The 17,502-nt window shown below is 42.3% G+C and overlaps 1 protein-coding gene across 31 annotated transcripts in view; it reads left to right on the top strand.

Moving 5' to 3' along the window:
- Nucleotides 1-17,502, top strand: part of Rbfox2 (RNA binding protein, fox-1 homolog (C. elegans) 2) — a 229,445-nt gene that overhangs the window by 74,509 nt on the left and 137,434 nt on the right. For 24 of the 31 annotated variants that reach the window (XR_003951446.1, XR_001781584.2, XR_384057.3 and 21 more), the window contains exon 2: nt 2,489-2,539. The exons of the other annotated variants lie outside the window; for them this stretch is intronic. Coding sequence is in view for 21 of the 24 variants with exons in the window: in XM_006521587.3 (XP_006521650.1) it covers nt 2,489-2,539 (51 nt within the window). In the remaining 3 variants the exon portion in view is untranslated. The remainder of the gene's footprint in view (nt 1-2,488; nt 2,540-17,502) is intronic. 31 annotated transcript variants of the gene reach the window in all.

Here is a 17,502-nt window from a genome sequence, read left to right as displayed (position 1 = left end):
TTCCATCCCATCAGCGCTGTGTAGAATCTTCATTTCCTTTTCTAACCTCAACATTTGCTCTGCCCAGACACTTGATTGTGGGCTGATGACACTGCGCAGGCACTTGTCTTACCTGCCATCTTCCATATCTTTTGGAGAGTTTCAAACTCTCATTTCATTTTAAAGGTCCCCAGCCCCCCGCCCACTGCTGAGTTGTAAGAGTGCTTTATATCCTTTGAACACTGTTCCCTTATCAAGTGTGATTTCCAGAGTGCTCTTCCTTGTGTAGATTACCTTTGTTTTTGGGCGACGCTGAAGGACAAAAGTTATAGGGTTTGACCTCCTTTCTTGTCCCCCCATGCTTCTGGTGTCCTCGAGAAGAAACTACTGCTTGCCCAGAGGTACTGAAGGTTTCCTTCATAAGTTTTATAGTTTTAGGTCAATTTAGCTGGAGTTAACTTAGTATATGGCATGGGCCTTTAGCTCTTTCTACATGTGGCTATCCAATTGTCTCATCAGCATTTCTTAAAATGGCTATTCTTTCTGCCCTTGACATTCTTTGCATCCTTTAAAAACATTATTTAGTTATAATTGTGAGGCTTTTATACATACACACACATACACACACACACACACATGCACCCTTTAGCTATACTTTATTGACCCACATGTCTAGTCCTTGCCCCACTCTCTCTTGGAATCCAGAGGTTTTATTTAAATAAATGTAAATGGGCTGGATGTAGCTCAGTGGTAAAATGCTTACCTAATACATGTAAGGCCCTGGGTTACTTCCCAGCAGCACACATACACAAAGAAATGGATGTGGAGGAAGGAGAACTCACCCTTACAGAGAAGCAAATGTGCCTGGCCTTAGGCTAGTGTCACACTCACTTGGAAATCTCAGTCTTCATCCTTTACCAAGATTTTTGTTTTTGATATCCATAACTTTTGAGGCAGTTATCTCTAATACTGACTAGAGGGTTTTTTTTTTTTTTTGAGGAGACTATAAATATTTAAGTGTCCAAAGAATTATAGGTATAGAAAATAACTTAGGATCACTAGCTTATGTAAGATCAATTCCATTCATTTGCTTAAATATTCTTTTTTTTAAAGATTTATTTATTTATTTATTTAATTTATGTATACGAATACATTGTAGCTGTCTTCAGACACACCAGAGAGGGCATTGAGTTCCATTACAGATGGTTGTGAGCCACCATGTGATTGCTGGGAATTGAACTCAGGACCTCTGGAAGAGCAGTCAGTGCTCTTAACTGCTGAGCCATCTCTCCAGCCCCTTGCTTAAATATTCTTTTAGGTGCCTACCATGTGTTAGTCAGTATGCTAGATCTTGGGAGGGAATGGGGTATGATGGACAAGAGACAATGGTCCTGTATAAGCTTAAATTGACCCTACTTCTCATTGTTTTGGAGGGAGTATAAACTTTGACTCTGTGAATACATGACCATGCTTTTGAATGTAATTATATCTTTGATGTGGCTGCCATTAAGTGGAAATTTTATTCTTTTTCCATGAAGCTCCATCAATGAACATTCCTCTTTTCTTTAGTATGAATGAAAATCCAAGTGCCCAGAAGAGAACTAGGCTATTAAGTAACTACATTGAATTCTTAGAAATTACAAAGAAATTATGTGCTGTTTGTCCTTTGTGTGTGCACTATCTCCTCAAGTTTCCTGGGAGGCGGGGGCATCGTTTGCTTACCTTTCTCATGTCTTTAGCCATTTAATGTTAATTTGGAATTTTAGTACCCAATCTCTATTGCCTGGATGATCAGGTGGGTCCAGTCAGCCAAGGTAGGTACTCATGCTGTGCACGCTGTGCTGCTGAGTTAGTGGCGTAGCTTCTGTTGACCAGTACCTCTGCCCTCAGAGATCTTGATTTAACTGTCTGGTATGAAAATGAGACACACTAAATGTGAATTCCAAAAGGAAGAAATTAATAGATGAAGTGGAAAGTGAACAGTGCAAGTAATGTAAGTGACACTAATGTGTATGCGTTCGAGGAGTCACTGTGACCCAGTTGGTGAGTGGGTGGTAAGGGAGTCCTGAACAGAAGTGGAACTGCATCTGGGCTAACAGGACTGATAAAGGAACTGACACTCTCCAGGTTGAAGGCATTTCTCAACAGGGTGAAACACATGGAAATGTGTGGAACTCTGTTCTGTGTCAGCCTCTGGGTCTGCTCAAACTCCAGGGGGAACAAAGTTAGCACTTCCTCTTCCAAGTCTCTGTAGTACTCAGCTTGAGGTACACAGAGAGGGAAACCGTTTACCTGCATAAAGAGAAAGAAACTAGGATTTGTCTGTAGTGTGTTTGTGTTTATGGCATTGTAGTATTTAGCTGGAGAGAGCTTAAAATAGGAAGGTAGATTCTTAAAATGGCAAATTTTGGAAACTTGAGACAAAATTCATATTTGATTAGTTTGAATGATTTTGATTCTTAACATTTTCTTTTAAAGTTTTATTATTATTATTATTATTTTGTCTTAGAACGAGCCACTGACCCCGGGTTATCATGGATTCCCAGCAAGGGATGGCCAGGTATGTGTCTATGCTTCTAATTCTATTAGTATGCTCTGAAAGAACTTCTCCTGAAATTACATTTTTGAAGGTAGTATAATTTGTTTTACCAATGAATTTGCTTTTAGATATTATGAATTAAGTACATTTCTTAATCCTGAAGGTATCATAGTCATATTATTTAAAGTATGGCTCTTATAGGAGAAACAATCTCTTAGCAGTACATCCGCTCTGATGCTTTTCTTTTCTAGGCTATGAGTTTTTAACCTCATTTTCTTGGTACCTACTAGTTCTTTTGTTTGTTTTGCTTTTTTTTTTTTTTTTTTTTGAGGGGGAGCATTTTGAGACATGATTTCTCTGTGTAGCCTTAGCTAGCTACTATGTAGACCAGGCTGTGCTTGTACTCAGAAATCACCTATCTCTGCTTCCTGAGTGCTGGGATTAAAGATGTGTGCCACCACCACCCAGCAGACCTCCTAGTTCTTAATACTGGACTTATCTTTTTATTTTCAATCAGTTGGCTTCTGTTTGCACAGATTTTCTTTTTTTTTAAATCTTTGCAATAATCTGCAGCAAGACAATTCCATTGTTCTCCCTGGGGTGTTCTTAGCCATGTGGGTTTTATAAGGGAAGGCTTACTTGAGAAAAAGCAGTTTCTGTTGTCTTTGTTGTAGGGTTGTTGGTCCTAAGCTCTCTTAAAGCCTGGGCAGAAATACTTCCTACAAGACAGCCTCAGTACAACTGGTTGTTGGGGCCTGGGAATTGCCATACAAACAACTCAGACCCCAATTTCAGTAATTTCAGTCAAACAGGAATATTATTGAATGAAACACCTAAAGACTGATGGGGCTGCAGACCAGACTCAGGAGCTAGCTCGAGCCAGGATCCTATAGATTTTTAATTCTTGACATCCACGAACATCTGTGCCAAGTTATTCTACCAATCAGTGGTTAGGGATAGTGGATTTCCTTGTCTCTGCTGTATACCAATCCTGCTCTGAGTTTAATTCCCAGCCAACTACATGGTGGCTCACAGCATTCTATTATGAGATCTGATGCCCTCTTCTGGTGTGTCTGAAGACAGCTACATTACAGTGTATTCACATACATTGAATAGTAAGTGAAAGAAAGATAGGGTCACTGGCCCTAAATCTAAAGAGAATGGTAGTGACGTGTGTGTTTTTCTTTTTAGTGTAGCCCTGCCCTGGAGTTTCTACTGGCTGTGGTATTTATGACCTTTGACAGTTCTGTATCTTGGCCATACATCAGAAAGAAAGTGCTGGTGCCTGGAGATGAGCCCCTATAGATTCCAACTGAGTCAGCTGCAGATTGGGTGTAGCAGTTCTAATGTTAAACATCCCTGTGGGTGGTTCTGTCATGCAGAGTGAGAACTTATTGTTAAGGGCTGCTTTATAAGAAGGACTTGTCACCCTTTGCTCTTCACCCAGGGTGTTAACTAACATATAGGAGATTATATTCAATCTAATTTAATCTTATATAGTAATGCACATAGTTCATTATTTATAAAATGGCCTCTCTGAGGATTAGATGGCAGGTTTATTGATGCATTTGTAGGGAAATAAAATTCTGAATTTCAAGGCTCTGAGGAATACTGTCCAGTTTTGTGTTTCTGTGAGGACTGCAGATCAGTGAGGAGCTAAGCAGACTTGGTGAGACTGTGTTAGAGCTCCCTCAGCAGTGTCTGCCCCACACTCCTGCAATGCTCTTCTTTGTAGGATCTCTCCCTGGTCTGTGTTACTTGTGCTGCTGTGCTAGAGACTGGTGCAGACCCTTTGCTGTGGGGCAACGCTGCTGGCTTTACTTGAGGCTCATTCCAGTGGTGAAAGGTTTATTTCCGTTTATTTTCTTAGGCTTTGTCTTTATTTTCTCTGGCTGGGTCTTTGAATTAGGGATCTTAGAAGAGTGTAAATACGCAAATATCAAATAGCTGCTTGTTGTACTCGATGGATACAGAATCCAAATAAGTGCTGCTAATTAATACATCTAACCCTGTGAACTCCCACTCGGTGCCTTGTGATTTGGGAGGCACTGATCAGTGCGAAACAGTGGTCACTTGTGCTGGGCAGGAACTGAACTTGTGATCTTTACAGCTCCCAAGTGTGGTTTTGTCTCAGCAAATCCAGGAGCTGAGGTTGGGTAGGGTAGTGAGGTGAATTTTAATTGTGTCTTTATTTGCTATCCTTATTCTTTTGGTATTCTGCTCTAAACATGTGAGAACCATTTCCACCCAGGACTTTCATTGTCATCTAATGCTCTTCTGCATTTTATGAAATTCTGTCATCAGTGTCTTCACATTTCAACCTCTCTGAGTTCTCGTGTTCGTTCTCTCTCTCTCTCTCTCTCTCTCTCTCTCTCTCTCTCTCTCTCTCTCTCTCTCTCTTTCTTTCTCGACAGGGTTTCTCTGTGTAGCCCTGGCTGACTTGGAACTCACTCTGTAGACCAGGCTGGCCTCGAACTCAGAAATCCGCCTGCCTCTGCCTCCCAAGTGCTCTCTGACTTCTCTTACAGTAGAAGATGCAAATGTTCCCTTTGGGAAGGCAAGGGCACCAGTAAGATGCCTTCCCAAGGCTGCAGTTGAAGTCAGCACCTAATCAGATCTTGAACGTCTTTTGTGCCTGTGTCCATTTCTTCAAAGTGGAGGTGACTGACACTCACTGGCTCGCTCTTGGTTTTACTTCCATTTAGAGGTTTCCTAGACTTTATGATGCTTAGCCATAGATCTAGGTAGGAAGAGTGCATGACCACTGGCTCAGTTCATCATCAACTCAGTACGCCAGCATTCCACTGCTTCTGCAGCCCAGTCACCCTGTTGTAACTGATAGGACACAGTTATGTTAAATCCCATGAGGAGAAGCAGGAAGAAGCCTGTCTACTAGTAAAGGTTTAATTTTTTCTTTTTGGTGGTGGTTTGCTTTTGAGACAGGGTCTTCTTCCTATGTGGCTCTGGCTGCCCTGGAACTCTCTTTGTGGAGCAGGCTGGCCTAGAACTCACAGAGATCTGCCTGTCCCTACCTCTCAAATGCTGAGATTAAAGAAAGGTGTGCATCACCATACCTTCCAAAGTATTTTTGTTGCTGTTGTTTTAAGATTTATTTCATATCTACGAATGTTTTGCCTGCATTGTATGTGTGCCTGGTACCAGTGGAGGCCAGAAATGTTCTCTAATCTCCTACACTGGAGTTACAGATGGTTGTGCACTCCCATGTGGGTGCTGGGAATCAAATCAAGTCCTCTGCCAGAGCAGCCAGTGCTCTTGAGAGCACTGTATAGAAGTCCCTTCTTGTATAGAAGGGACTTAGGAATGGTAGCCCAGTTAGAAGAGGTCTTAGATCTTTATGAAAGCCTCAAGGACTTGTTAAGATTATTGATTTGGAGTTGGCTCTCAGAGGAAACCTTGAAACACAGGAATCCTAAGACTGGTCCTTTGCCACCTCTGAGTATTACAACTTTATACATTTACTATTATTAAGGGGATTATATTAATCTGTTGTTCAAGTTGGGACATTTCTGAGAGTGGGAAGGTTTGTTGACAATTATGTTGATACAGCCTGGACTAACTGGGTGGCATTGGATAAAGGCTCATTTAGCTGAGATTAAATGATACACTCTAATAGGCCACCGAGGATGGTTGAAGTAGGAAAGTAATTTTAAACTTTTGTTTTAAATTGCATACAGATCTACTAGTAGGAATGCTACCAGGTTGTTTCATAAACTAGCTTCACAAAATGTCCATTGTCTGTTAATTTTTGTTTATCTTTTGAGATAGCTTTCCTGTATGTTCCAAATTCACTTCCAATTTTGTATCTTTCTGCCTCAGCCTACTAAGTGCTGGGGTCACAGGTATGTCGCCAGACTTGGCAGTGTGTGTGCTCTAAGACATTAATGGTATTCCTAGTAGCCCCATAGAGGTCTGTTCTTGTTCTCTCTCAGTAGTTCTTTGCATTTGTTTTGCCTGCATCTAATCCGACTGAGCAAAGATTTCTCATGTCTTAAATGTTCTCAAAACATTCAAATGTGAACTGTTTGCAAGGAAACTCTAACCTTGATTTCATCAGTTTCTATAGTAGCTAGTTCTACTGTAAGAACTTAAGCTTGTGTGGCTAGGTTGCACATAGCCCTGGGCTGTGAGAAGGGCTTGGGGGAGAAATGCACACGTGTGACTGGGTTTATCTGGCAGAAGGGCTGGACGTGTGGCCAGCAAGTGATCTGAGGAAAGCACACTGCCAGGAACTGTAGCTGAAATGGCTTTGGTGTCCTGTCCTGAGTCACCTCAGGGCCAGCAGAGGCACATAGGTGAACAGAGTAGCCTGTCTGACATGCTCAGTTCCGTGGGATATTTGTAAACTAGGTGTGGTAGGCTAATGCTGCAGTGCCTTCTCGCGGTCCTTTAGAGTTTTAATTCAGACACATCTCAGTGTCTCACACTCCCGCTGTTTGTGAATGAGGTGTTACAGTGAGCATTGGAGCCGAGAACAGACTGGCTTAGGGTTAGGTGTTGAAGTCTCTGTAGAAATAGGATTATCAGTAAATTACAAAACCAAATGTTTGTAGAGTGTGTTGTGGCTTAGGTTTACAGCTTTGGGTCTTACTTGACCCAAAAGAGTGGCTCACCCAAATCAGGCTTGTCCCTATTTTATAAAAAGAAGACCAAAGTGCTCATGTCCTAAAGTTCTGTTTTTGTCAGGTTTTCTTCTTGTCTTGCTTTAAAGGGCTGGTGGCCTATAGTTTACTTCTTTATTTTAAAATTAGAGAAAATTATTGTTATATCATCAGGCTCTTGATTTGATTGAAGAATGACTTTTTCTGTTTTTAAAGTTCCTTTGAGTGTGTGTGTGGGTATGTTTTAGTGATTCACAGAAATGAGTGAAATTTTCAGAGCTGATAAACATCAGTTGTATGTACAAGGTGGTTGACAACTGAGGGTAGGCAGAGTGATGCGCTTTATTCACCAGCCGGAAAGTTTTTTAGATTTCTCTATTTGTTTATTTATTTTTAGTGTTTTCCCTATATGTATAAATGAGCATTATGTGTGTCTGATACCTTTGAGGTCAGAAGAAGGGATAGGGTCCCCTGGAACTGGAGTTATAGATGGTTGTGAGTCCCCGTGTGGGTGCTGGGAACTCAGCCTAGAACCTCTGTAAGAGCAGCTAGTGCTCTTAATCACCCAGCTACCTCTCTAGCCCCCGAGATCAGGTTTTGCCATGAACTTTTTGGAACTTTTGTTATTTTGACTGGGAAGTAAGGACAAAAGCAAACACATCTCTTGTAGTCATTTGTGCGTGTGCAGACAAAGCTGGCTGCTCTGTGTCTGGGTGGAGGATGGGGGAAGGGTTCAGTTACACAGCTTAGTGCCTCCAGGCTTAAAAATGGACACACAGCTCAGTGTAAAGGGTGCCTTTCAGTTTCTAAGACAGCGTGTGCATATATACACACACAATACTTTCTCTCTCTCTCTCTCTCTCTCTCTCTCTCTCTCTCTCTCTCGATTAGTTTTGCCCACAGCACTGCTATGTTTTAAGTATTGTACATTTTTCCATTTTATTCTATTCTATTAAAGAATTGTTGGTTGTGGTCAACAATTGATTGGTGGAAATTATTTCCTGGACTTGCTAATGGATTATAATCTGTGATTCTGGGAAAACATTATTCCAACCATTGTTGTCCTTTAAAATTCAATCTTAGGACTGGGAATGTCAAGGCTGCTTAGCATTCATGAGGCTTGGGTTTATACCTCATCATAAATACAAACAAAAGCATATGAGGATGCTCATGGCTTTAAGCATTCACTGCCCCACCTGTGCATTCAGTCCCCAGCTCTCCCTGACCCCAGCTAGAGGCTACATTAAAATGATGGGTTCCTAAGTTAAATATTTCTTCTGTTTCTTACAGTTCCCCACCCCCCTTCCCCACCCCTAAGTGTGGTGGCATCCTTGCACCCTCTAGTGGAGCAAGGGAGGTACATGCAGCAGTTTTCAGCTAAGTTAGTTGCTCTGCCTTGGCTTTTGCCCCTAGGTCTCTCTGTCTTCAGGTGTTCACAAGTTGGGTTTTCTGTTGCTACCATCATGGATCTGTAGAATTTGCATTCTGCTGTTTCCTATTTATTCATTGTACATATCCTCTGGCTTTCTGCTGCTGAAGATAGGAATTACATTTTATAAGCATACCTTCTTCCATCTAATAAATTCATTATTTCTTAAGTCACTACTTATCATTGCTTTATAGGTTGTATGATGCATCATTAACACTGCAAATATTTTTATAGTCAAGTGGTAAAGTAATATGACTACATTTCCTTTCTTATATACTATTTCTTCCATGAGCTAATATCTACCTATCTATCTATCTACACACATACACACACGTAGAATATGAATCTACTTAAATGCACATGTGACAATTGTTTTTTTTTAAAGCTTTATTGAAGTATAGTTTCCACACTATGAAGTTTATCCAATATACTGTTCCATTCAGTGACTTTGTAAATTATGGAGGAATGGCCCCATCACCATCCTCCAGTTTTAGGACATCTCTGTTACTCCCAACATTTGCTCAACTTCTCTTTTAGTTGTTGACTAAAAGACAAATACTGTGCTAGGCTTTCTGACTGAAACTTTCTTCTGGCTCTTTCCTGTTGCTGCACTTGTGTGATGCACCTAATCTATTGTCTGTGACTCTTACCTGCTTTAATCAACAATGTTTTAGTTTTTACATTTTTGAGCCACTAGAGTTGTATTGCAGCAAGTTCTCTATAATTAGCATTTGTGCTGACACACAGCTCTGGCCTCACTGGAGTCTCACTATGCTGCTTAGCATGTCTCTGCTGAGCACTCCCGTGCCGCCCCAACCTCTTCTCCTCTCCCTCATGTCAGGTTCTCTGTATTCCAGCTTTACTGCAGGGCCGGGTAAGGAAATGGGTTTCAGTTCCAGGGCCTTCCCTCCGGGAACCTCCATGCTTGCATTCAGCCCATCCTGAAGGCTCACAGTAGTTGCTGCCTCCACCATGAAGTCTTGCCTATAGGTTTGTGTAGGAATAGATTCTTGGTGTCTGCTGTCTTCCAAAGGATGTGCTTTCCACTTCTGTTCATACTTTATCACTGCCATTAAAAGATGGTTAGAAGCCTATGACCCAAACAGTCCTGTGATAAGAACCTGATACATTTGAACAGAGAGGGGAACCGAACAGCTTTGGTCGGACTGCCAGATTTCATCGCCTCTGCCTTGCCAGAACTTTATGAAAAATTAATACTCAAGAAGCAAGATATCTGATCTTCTGTGAGAGAGTACCTCTTACAAGTTTAATGACTTTGGTCAAGTGGGTATTAAATGTAAATCTGTCATTTTATCTAGCCTTTGAAGGCTCTTAAAATACCCAATAAATGACTTTATTGGATTACTAGATCGTCCCCTCTGTGTTTCCTATTAGGACTGCCCCTTGTTCCTCATTGTACCCGCAGCCAGTGTTTTCGAAAGCTTCCTGGCATCATGTGGGTCATAGATTGCCTAAGGATTTTGTAATTCTGTTGTTTTATGATTGCCCCCCATCCCCAGTAGTTTTAGCAGGTGTGCTCTGACCTCAAGAAAGCAGGTAGCCAGTGAAGGATGGTGTAATGAAGGCACTAACACATGGAGAGCACAATGGTGCCAGGGCCTGTAGGAGACAATAAGTAATATAGGTAAAGAAATAAGGCACAGGGAGGTTAAATCAGGCTCTGGAGTTCTGCGTCTCTGAGTTAGAGAATCTGAATTCTAAATCTAAATGTGCTAGCTTTCAAACTTTAGGAATTTTCAACTAGTCAGATTTTGTATTTCATTACTTTCATTTTGATTAAAGAAACAATTTAAAGAAACCTTTTGAGCTGAAGAGTTGTCTCAGTGGTTGAAAGTACACACTGATTTTCCAGCGCACTGGAATTTGCTTCCCAGTCCCACTGTACCTCTGTATATCAAATAGGTGTTTACAGCTTCCTCTAACTATCCAGAACGTCAATCTGGCTTCTATAGGCCTCTGCACCCAATGTGAGCATAAACGGTTTTGTGTGTGTGTGTGTGTGTGTGTGTGTGTGTGTGTGTGTGTGCGCGCGCGCGCTAATATACACACAACAAACACAAATTAGAAACAAAACAAATCTAAAAAGAATTTTGTTTTACATTGGATTTTTCTATAGTCATTAACTTCCCCTTCACTGAGAGATTATATCTTGCCCTGTTTCTCCCTATTATCTTCATATTGGTTCTCTTTGATCTCAGTGAGACCCCCAAGAAATCTGTATGCAAGGGGACAGAATTTTAATCTTCACTGGCACATGAGGGAATTAAGATTCTCAGTGTTGTGCGAGTTTGATAAGAAGCTGTAAGATGTGTCATACCCGGTTCTGTTTGGTGAGATGTACTGGACTCCAGACTTACAGGCTTGACACTTTGTAAAATAATTCCTCTTCAGATGCAATAAGAAAGCAATCAAGTATGATTTGGTGAGTCTTACAGTTTATTGCCACACAGAGAATTTCTTTGGAGGCTTAAAGGGCAGCAAACGAAAGTGGATGAAATGCTACAGACTATACTCAGTAGACAGGTATGTTAACCTCACAGTCAGGGGATGAGAACAGAAGCCTAGATAAAGTTCTTGGGAGATGGCAGCTTGCTTGCCACTATGTCAGAGATCTTTGCAGCCCAGGAGTCCCAGATGTTAGAGGATTGTACTGTGTGGTCAGGCAAAGCTTTATAGCTTCAAGGTAACATGGTATTCCTTGTGGCAGCTCTTGGAGGCCAGAGAGAGAGTGTAGCCCTGCAATGGCCTAAATGCTCTGTTAATGAAACTCTTGAGTTTGCATTATTAAATTCTAGTAGTTAAGATTAGTAACTTATATGTGGATATTGTTTAAAAGTTTTTGGTACCATTGCTAAAGGGTGGGATCTAAATGTCATGCTCTAGAAGGGAGGGGAATGGAAGCCATGTAAGTGTCCGAAGTAATTTTATAGCTCACAGCATAACATGAGTTACAGGGACAGAATTTGTACAGGTAGGTAAGTGATGAGCAGTTCTGGTGGAAATACGGGGGAGCTAGGGCCTGCCTCTTGGTTTCTTTCACTTGGGAGGCCCTGAAGCTGAACAGTTGAACAGTTTGAAAACCACTGGAGAATGATTGTAGGGCGTGGTGTCAGATCGAAATTCCAGTTTGGGCCTGGTATTTTACCTCTCTGAGGTTTTGTTCCTTATTGTACAAAGGAATGCTGAAAAATATTAACTGCAAGCGCACTAGGAACTTCCACAGTGCCTCTGGAGACAGGACGGGTCAGGCATGCTCAGTATGCTGAGGTGCTGGGCAAGCGACTGCAGAGGTAGAGGCCTCACATGGATAGTGAACTTCCTATGAAAATGAAGGCCCCCAAAACAACATCTCAGTGGCTGTTTATGTCAAGTATTAGGCTAGGTAAGTGGGCTCTGTGGGCCATCCACTCTGTTAATTCTGAGGGAAGGAGACAGAAACAGAAAATTCAGCTCTGATAACATTTCATTGGTGGGCCGAGAAATTAAAATTTTTAATAAAAGTTTCACCTGCTTTATACACACACACATGTATGTATGTATGTATGTATGTATGTATGTATGTATGTATGTATGTATGTGAGTATGCTATCACTGTCTTCAGACACACTAGAAAAGAGCATTGGGTCCCATTACAGATGGTTGTGAGCCACCATGTGGGTGATGGGAATTATCTCAGGACCTCTAGAAGAGCAGTCAGTGCTCTTAACCACTGAGCCATCTCCTCAGCCCCATTTCACAGCTTTTGATTTTTGTTTTCATATCTTAAAAAGAATACAAGACTGGGGTAGGGGAGCTGGCTCAGCTGACAAAATACTTGGTGCACAAGCCCAGGGACCCTAGTTTGATCTCCCACAGACATGGAAAAGCTGGACAGGGTAGACTTTCTTCGGTCTCACCGCCAGGGAGCAGAGACAGGGAGATCTCTGGGCTTTGCTGGACAGCCCGCCTAACTTAATTGGCAAACCCTAGGTCCCAGTGAGACACTGTCTTAAAAAGCAAGGTAGCCCTTGGGTCTCTATACATATAGATATTCATATGTACACAAGAACACCTGGGAAAGGGGAAGGGAGGGAAGAGGAAGGAGAGAGAGACAAAGACAGAGCGATGACAAGCTGATATGGCCCATAGACCATAGCTAACTGACCCCTAATTTAGATATTTCTTTTTAAAAACCCATGCAGCTTAGCTTTTGGGCCTGTGAGAAATAATTAAACAGATTGCTATCAGTGAAAGATCATTGTTAAGAAAAGCTTAGTCATGATGTTAGAAAAAGTCAGCCCCACCACTGTGAGATAGCTACACGTTTGCTAGTTCTTCTTATCCCCATTTATAGAGGCGGTTAAGATGTGGTTGTCTTATCAAAGACATCAGGCTGCATGAAAGAAGTGTTCTGCTTAGGTCTTGAATTCCAGCACTCGGGAAAGCAGAGGCAGGTGTGTGTGTGTGTGTGTGTGTGTGTGTGTGTGAGTTCTCCGAGTTCTAGCCAGACAGAGCCATATAGTGAGACCCTCTCTAACAAAAGGGGGATGTTCTAAATAACAAAAAGACCTTGAATCTTGGGTTTGTTGCTGATTCTCATGGCTCATATTTGTCATTTGACATTGGGGCCCATTAGTTTTCTCAAATGAAGAACTGGAGAAGGTAGACATGAAGACAATTTGTAGCTCTTGCTTTTAGCTAGAATAGTGCTGGTACAGTTCTCTCCAATAGAGGTGCTCAAGATAACTAGCAACATTTCACATTATACTGGGCCCTTTAGGAGAACAGTTTTTCTCCTGTGTCACGTTTGAAGTTTGCCTTAGCACTCACAAAGCCATCCCACCACATGCTGGTCAGTTAATGTATGTGGAGACAAGATAAGGCTGGGCCATACATATGGAAAGGGCCTAAGAAAGCTGCCAGGAGAACTCTGCTGCTCACTGTGGGCTGAAGAAAATTTCTTAACTGGAAACCCTTTTGCAATCTGAGTCATCTACTGTGGACTCTTAAATCTCCTGGGTAGGAGGAGGAAAGGGAGGAGCAAAGGTGAGATGGCTCTGTGAGTTCTGTCAGCAGAGGGCACCCAGAGCAAAGCATGTAGCCAGTGGCCTGTAGTGAACTTATTACTGGGGCACAGAGCTGCTTGCCCTGGACAAGTTGCATTTTCTTTGATCTGCCTTAACATTCTCAGATGTTTTTTACCCACATTAGAATTTGGCTTTGTTTCTTGCCCACTTTAGTAGAAACCCAGTTCTTAGAGTGTCCTGAGGTGTTTTATCCTACACTGTAGATCTGTTATTTAGATCTGTTATAGACATTATTTCATATCCAGTAAGGAAGTAGCCCTGAAATAACAGTGATCTAAAAAGGCCCTTATAGTCTGTGTGTCAAATGGTCTTTGGTGGGTGGCTTTTGGGCCAGCAGTTTCAGCACCACCTGGGAGCTTATGGTCTTCCTGCCTCCCAGGCTTACTGAACCAGAAATTAAGAGGATGTGGTCCAGCAACCCATTCCAGCATGCTCTCCAGGGCATTCTGGTTCACACTCACCGAGGGACAGCCATTGTTGGAGAAGGGATAGCAGAACACAGGCTGATCTTTATTGGAGGGCACTGCCAAGTACTCAGCCAGGAGTTTCCCCTTCACTTTCCAGTCACAGATTCCAAGCCTAGAAACATGTACTCATTTGTCAGTTGTGTATGGTAGGTGGTGGGAGAACTCTGAGCCCTGTCCTTGTGATTCACAGCCATGTGCTAGTTGCTGAGTCATTGAATTAATAGTTTAAAGTCTTTAAAAGCAGTACACATCCATCAAAGAAAATATATAGTACATAATAGATCAAAAGATAAAATAAAACTTCCCCTAGCATGTTCAATGTTTCTATTCATTGTTCTGGTCTTGTTTGTATGCAGCTGCTCTGTGTATATGCACATTTAAAAAAAATTTTCCCTGAATGTCAGTTGTATTGAAATAGACTTCCAGCTCAAGTCTACTCTACCGGAAATTTCTTTTCATGTTATTAACTACAGATTTTATTTAATAGCTTCCTAGTATTCTGTGAGAGTATCAAGTTCCCCTGTAATTCTATGTCAATCTTAAGTTTTCATGATACACTTAGGAAGATTATTAGTGCTTCACTGGGCAATAGTAATTCAGGGTGACTTAGAAGTGTCATAATTAAGATGATAAATACAGATGGTGGTAGAGGAGGGAATGGAAAGTTGGAGAGGCAGTTCTTTTAGCATGTTTGAGGTCAAAAGTGACTTGGAAAATAGGAAAATAAATTGAAGAGCATACCAGTAGTACCCAGTATCCCCCTGGACCTGAGCAAACTGGGTTGGGTCATCTAGGATGTGGTTATGAGCAGCTTGGTCCAGTAAATTGCTTTTATCACCGGCTTTTCGACACGGAGGCCAACCTGCTGGTTAGGTGACATAAAAACTGGGTGCACAGTTTCTATAATTGATTTTATTATCGAGTACTTTCGGGTGATAGACACCATAGTAATTATTCACATAGACTTTGTTGTTTGTTTAACTTTTGTTATAGCTACATATATTAACTGTGTTAGGTGGCGTTTCCAATTTACAGAAGTGGGAGCTGAAAGGGAGTGTTAAAAAGACTCAATCTTGGCTCTTGGCCCTCAAGAGTTGAAGCACCCATATATTCATTTGCTCTTAGGTGGCGGGACAGTGCATATCTTGCCCTCTCTCAAGGCAGTGTCTGTCTCTGTGTGACTTCACTCCCTGCTGCACAAAGGAACAATTAGATGTGTGGGGCAGGACACTAAAGTGATGACAGAGCATGGGCTGACTGACTGTGAGACCAAATCAAGTTGATGTGAGTCCCACCGTTGTAGGAGTCGGAGGTGGAATTCTGACCCCGATCCTGCGAGGAACAGAGGCTGGGGCTAGAGAAGCGATAGACAGGAGCTGGCAGGCACTGGAAACTGGACGGCTGGCTGAAAAATTCATGTCTCCTCAACTTACCTTCCTGAAGAAAGATGTAATTTCTTAGCACATTAAAAACACCAGCTCTGAGATAGAACTTGTATGCTATACAGCTGAATCATCTAGCATATAGAAGTCTACTGACTTTGTTTACATTCATAGAGTTGCTCAGCCATCCCAGCATCAGATTTAATTTAGAACAATCTCATCACTTCATCTGAAGCTGCTTAGTCATCCCTTCCTAATTCCTGTATTCCACCCATGCCTCAAGTTGTGCTCAGCCACTAGGTCTACTTTTCCCAACAAGTTTTCCTTTGCGTGTTGATAGTATGTGGCCCTTTGAGTCTGGTTTCCTTGCATTGCAGATTCACATATCCTTCCATGCAGGGGGAGGGTCGACCAGCGCTCCTTTTCCTTGTGTTGTTGTTGCCCAGTCCTGTTCCTCTGCATGGCTGTGATGTAAAATCTGTGTTATTCTGGAAAGCATGGTTTTTATGCTAGGAAGAGAAGGGTAAATGAAGTGGGACAGTAAGCAAGCATTTGCTAATTCTTAGGTAATGGGAGCTGCTGAGTAAAGTAGACACACTAGGCCTGCTTGAGTGTCTATCCTGACAGCAGAAGAAGTAGGATGCTGGCAAGGGCCCCTCTGGGGATCATTTGTGGCAGGGCTGCAGTGTTTCTGACCTGACACGTGTGGCTTTCAGGGAATGCATTGTGTAAATCTTGTGTGTTGGCCAGCACATCATCCCTGCAGCACTTTGTGTGGAACTGGAGAGGCCTTTGCTGATCTAATCTGAAGACATTTCCCTTGGTTCCTGCAACTCTAGTCCCTTGAGCATCTTTTTGAAAGAGTTGCCAGTTTGCTGAGAGCAGGCAATTGTGAGGTTGCTTATGACCATAGGATTTGCCCAGTGCAGATAGCCCCTTCGTTTAGGCCCTAATCCATCGTTCAGATGTAGCAGTCATCATTTCTATGTGGGGTGTGAAGGCTAGCTCAGGCTCTTGTAAGCCCCTCTGAGCTGAGGTGTTGGGAAGTGTTCCTTTATAAGCCAACAAGTGCCCATCCCAGGTGTCGGGTGATTTTACATTATCCTATTGTTTTCTGCTAGTTGATTTTCTTTTATACTCCAGAGCTGTGTCTTGACTGGACCTGAACTATCAGTCTGCTCTAGGGAATGAGCTATAGTTACTTGTCTTGATGCCCTGGCTCTTCACTGGCATGTTTTCTAACAGCCCAAGGTAAGAATAGCAGCAGCATCTTTAGCTCACTGAAGGTCAGAGCTGGGTTTAGTCATGTCATTCTGGTTCTATAGTTGGGGAAACCAAGTCATAGAGTGTTTTTGAACTTACCCCAGGCCACAGTTTGCCTATACTCTAGCTGGTAAAGAGTTGGGCCTGTGATACAGGGAGGGCCCTTATTAGCAGTTTGCACTTTCTCCAGAACAGTTTCCTGACAGACATGTACTGTCACGACCAAGGCTTGGCCTGGCCCTGCTCCACTCCAGCACTGCCAGCCTTGAGGTGTGAGTGGGTGTGAGTGTGTCAGGTTAGAGTTGTGATGATGAAAAGCTCAAGAGACGACAAAGGCAACGGCGCTGGGTTGTACGCTCAGGAGCCAGATTGACTGACCTCCTCCTGCTCCGTGAGTGTTTTATCTGTGATGACATGATTGTAGTTCTTTGAGAGTTTATTTCTATTGGATAAAAACATGTGCTGCTGCCCTTGTCTAGCAAGCAGCCATCTTACAATGCTTGCCTAAAAAATGTTGGTTATGTTGTCAGCTCCATTCCTAGTAAAATGTGAAGAGAGGAGACCAGAGTCCTTCCCCTTCTTGTCTTTATTTGCTGCTCTCTACCCCCTCTTCTTCAGGTGTACAGATCCAGAAACGCCTGTTCACTGTGGAAGCACATTACGGTGGGATGTGTAAGCTGAGAGCTAACTCCATATTGAGACCTCACGATCTGGCTTCGTGATGTCCCTTTCTCTGG

Source organism: Mus musculus, chromosome 15 (genome assembly GCF_000001635.26).
Source record: "Mus musculus strain C57BL/6J chromosome 15, GRCm38.p6 C57BL/6J".
Classification (NCBI taxonomy): Eukaryota; Metazoa; Chordata; class Mammalia; order Rodentia; family Muridae; genus Mus; species Mus musculus.
Note: the sequence above shows the minus strand (reverse complement) of the source record. Positions and strands in the feature narration are given on the sequence as shown.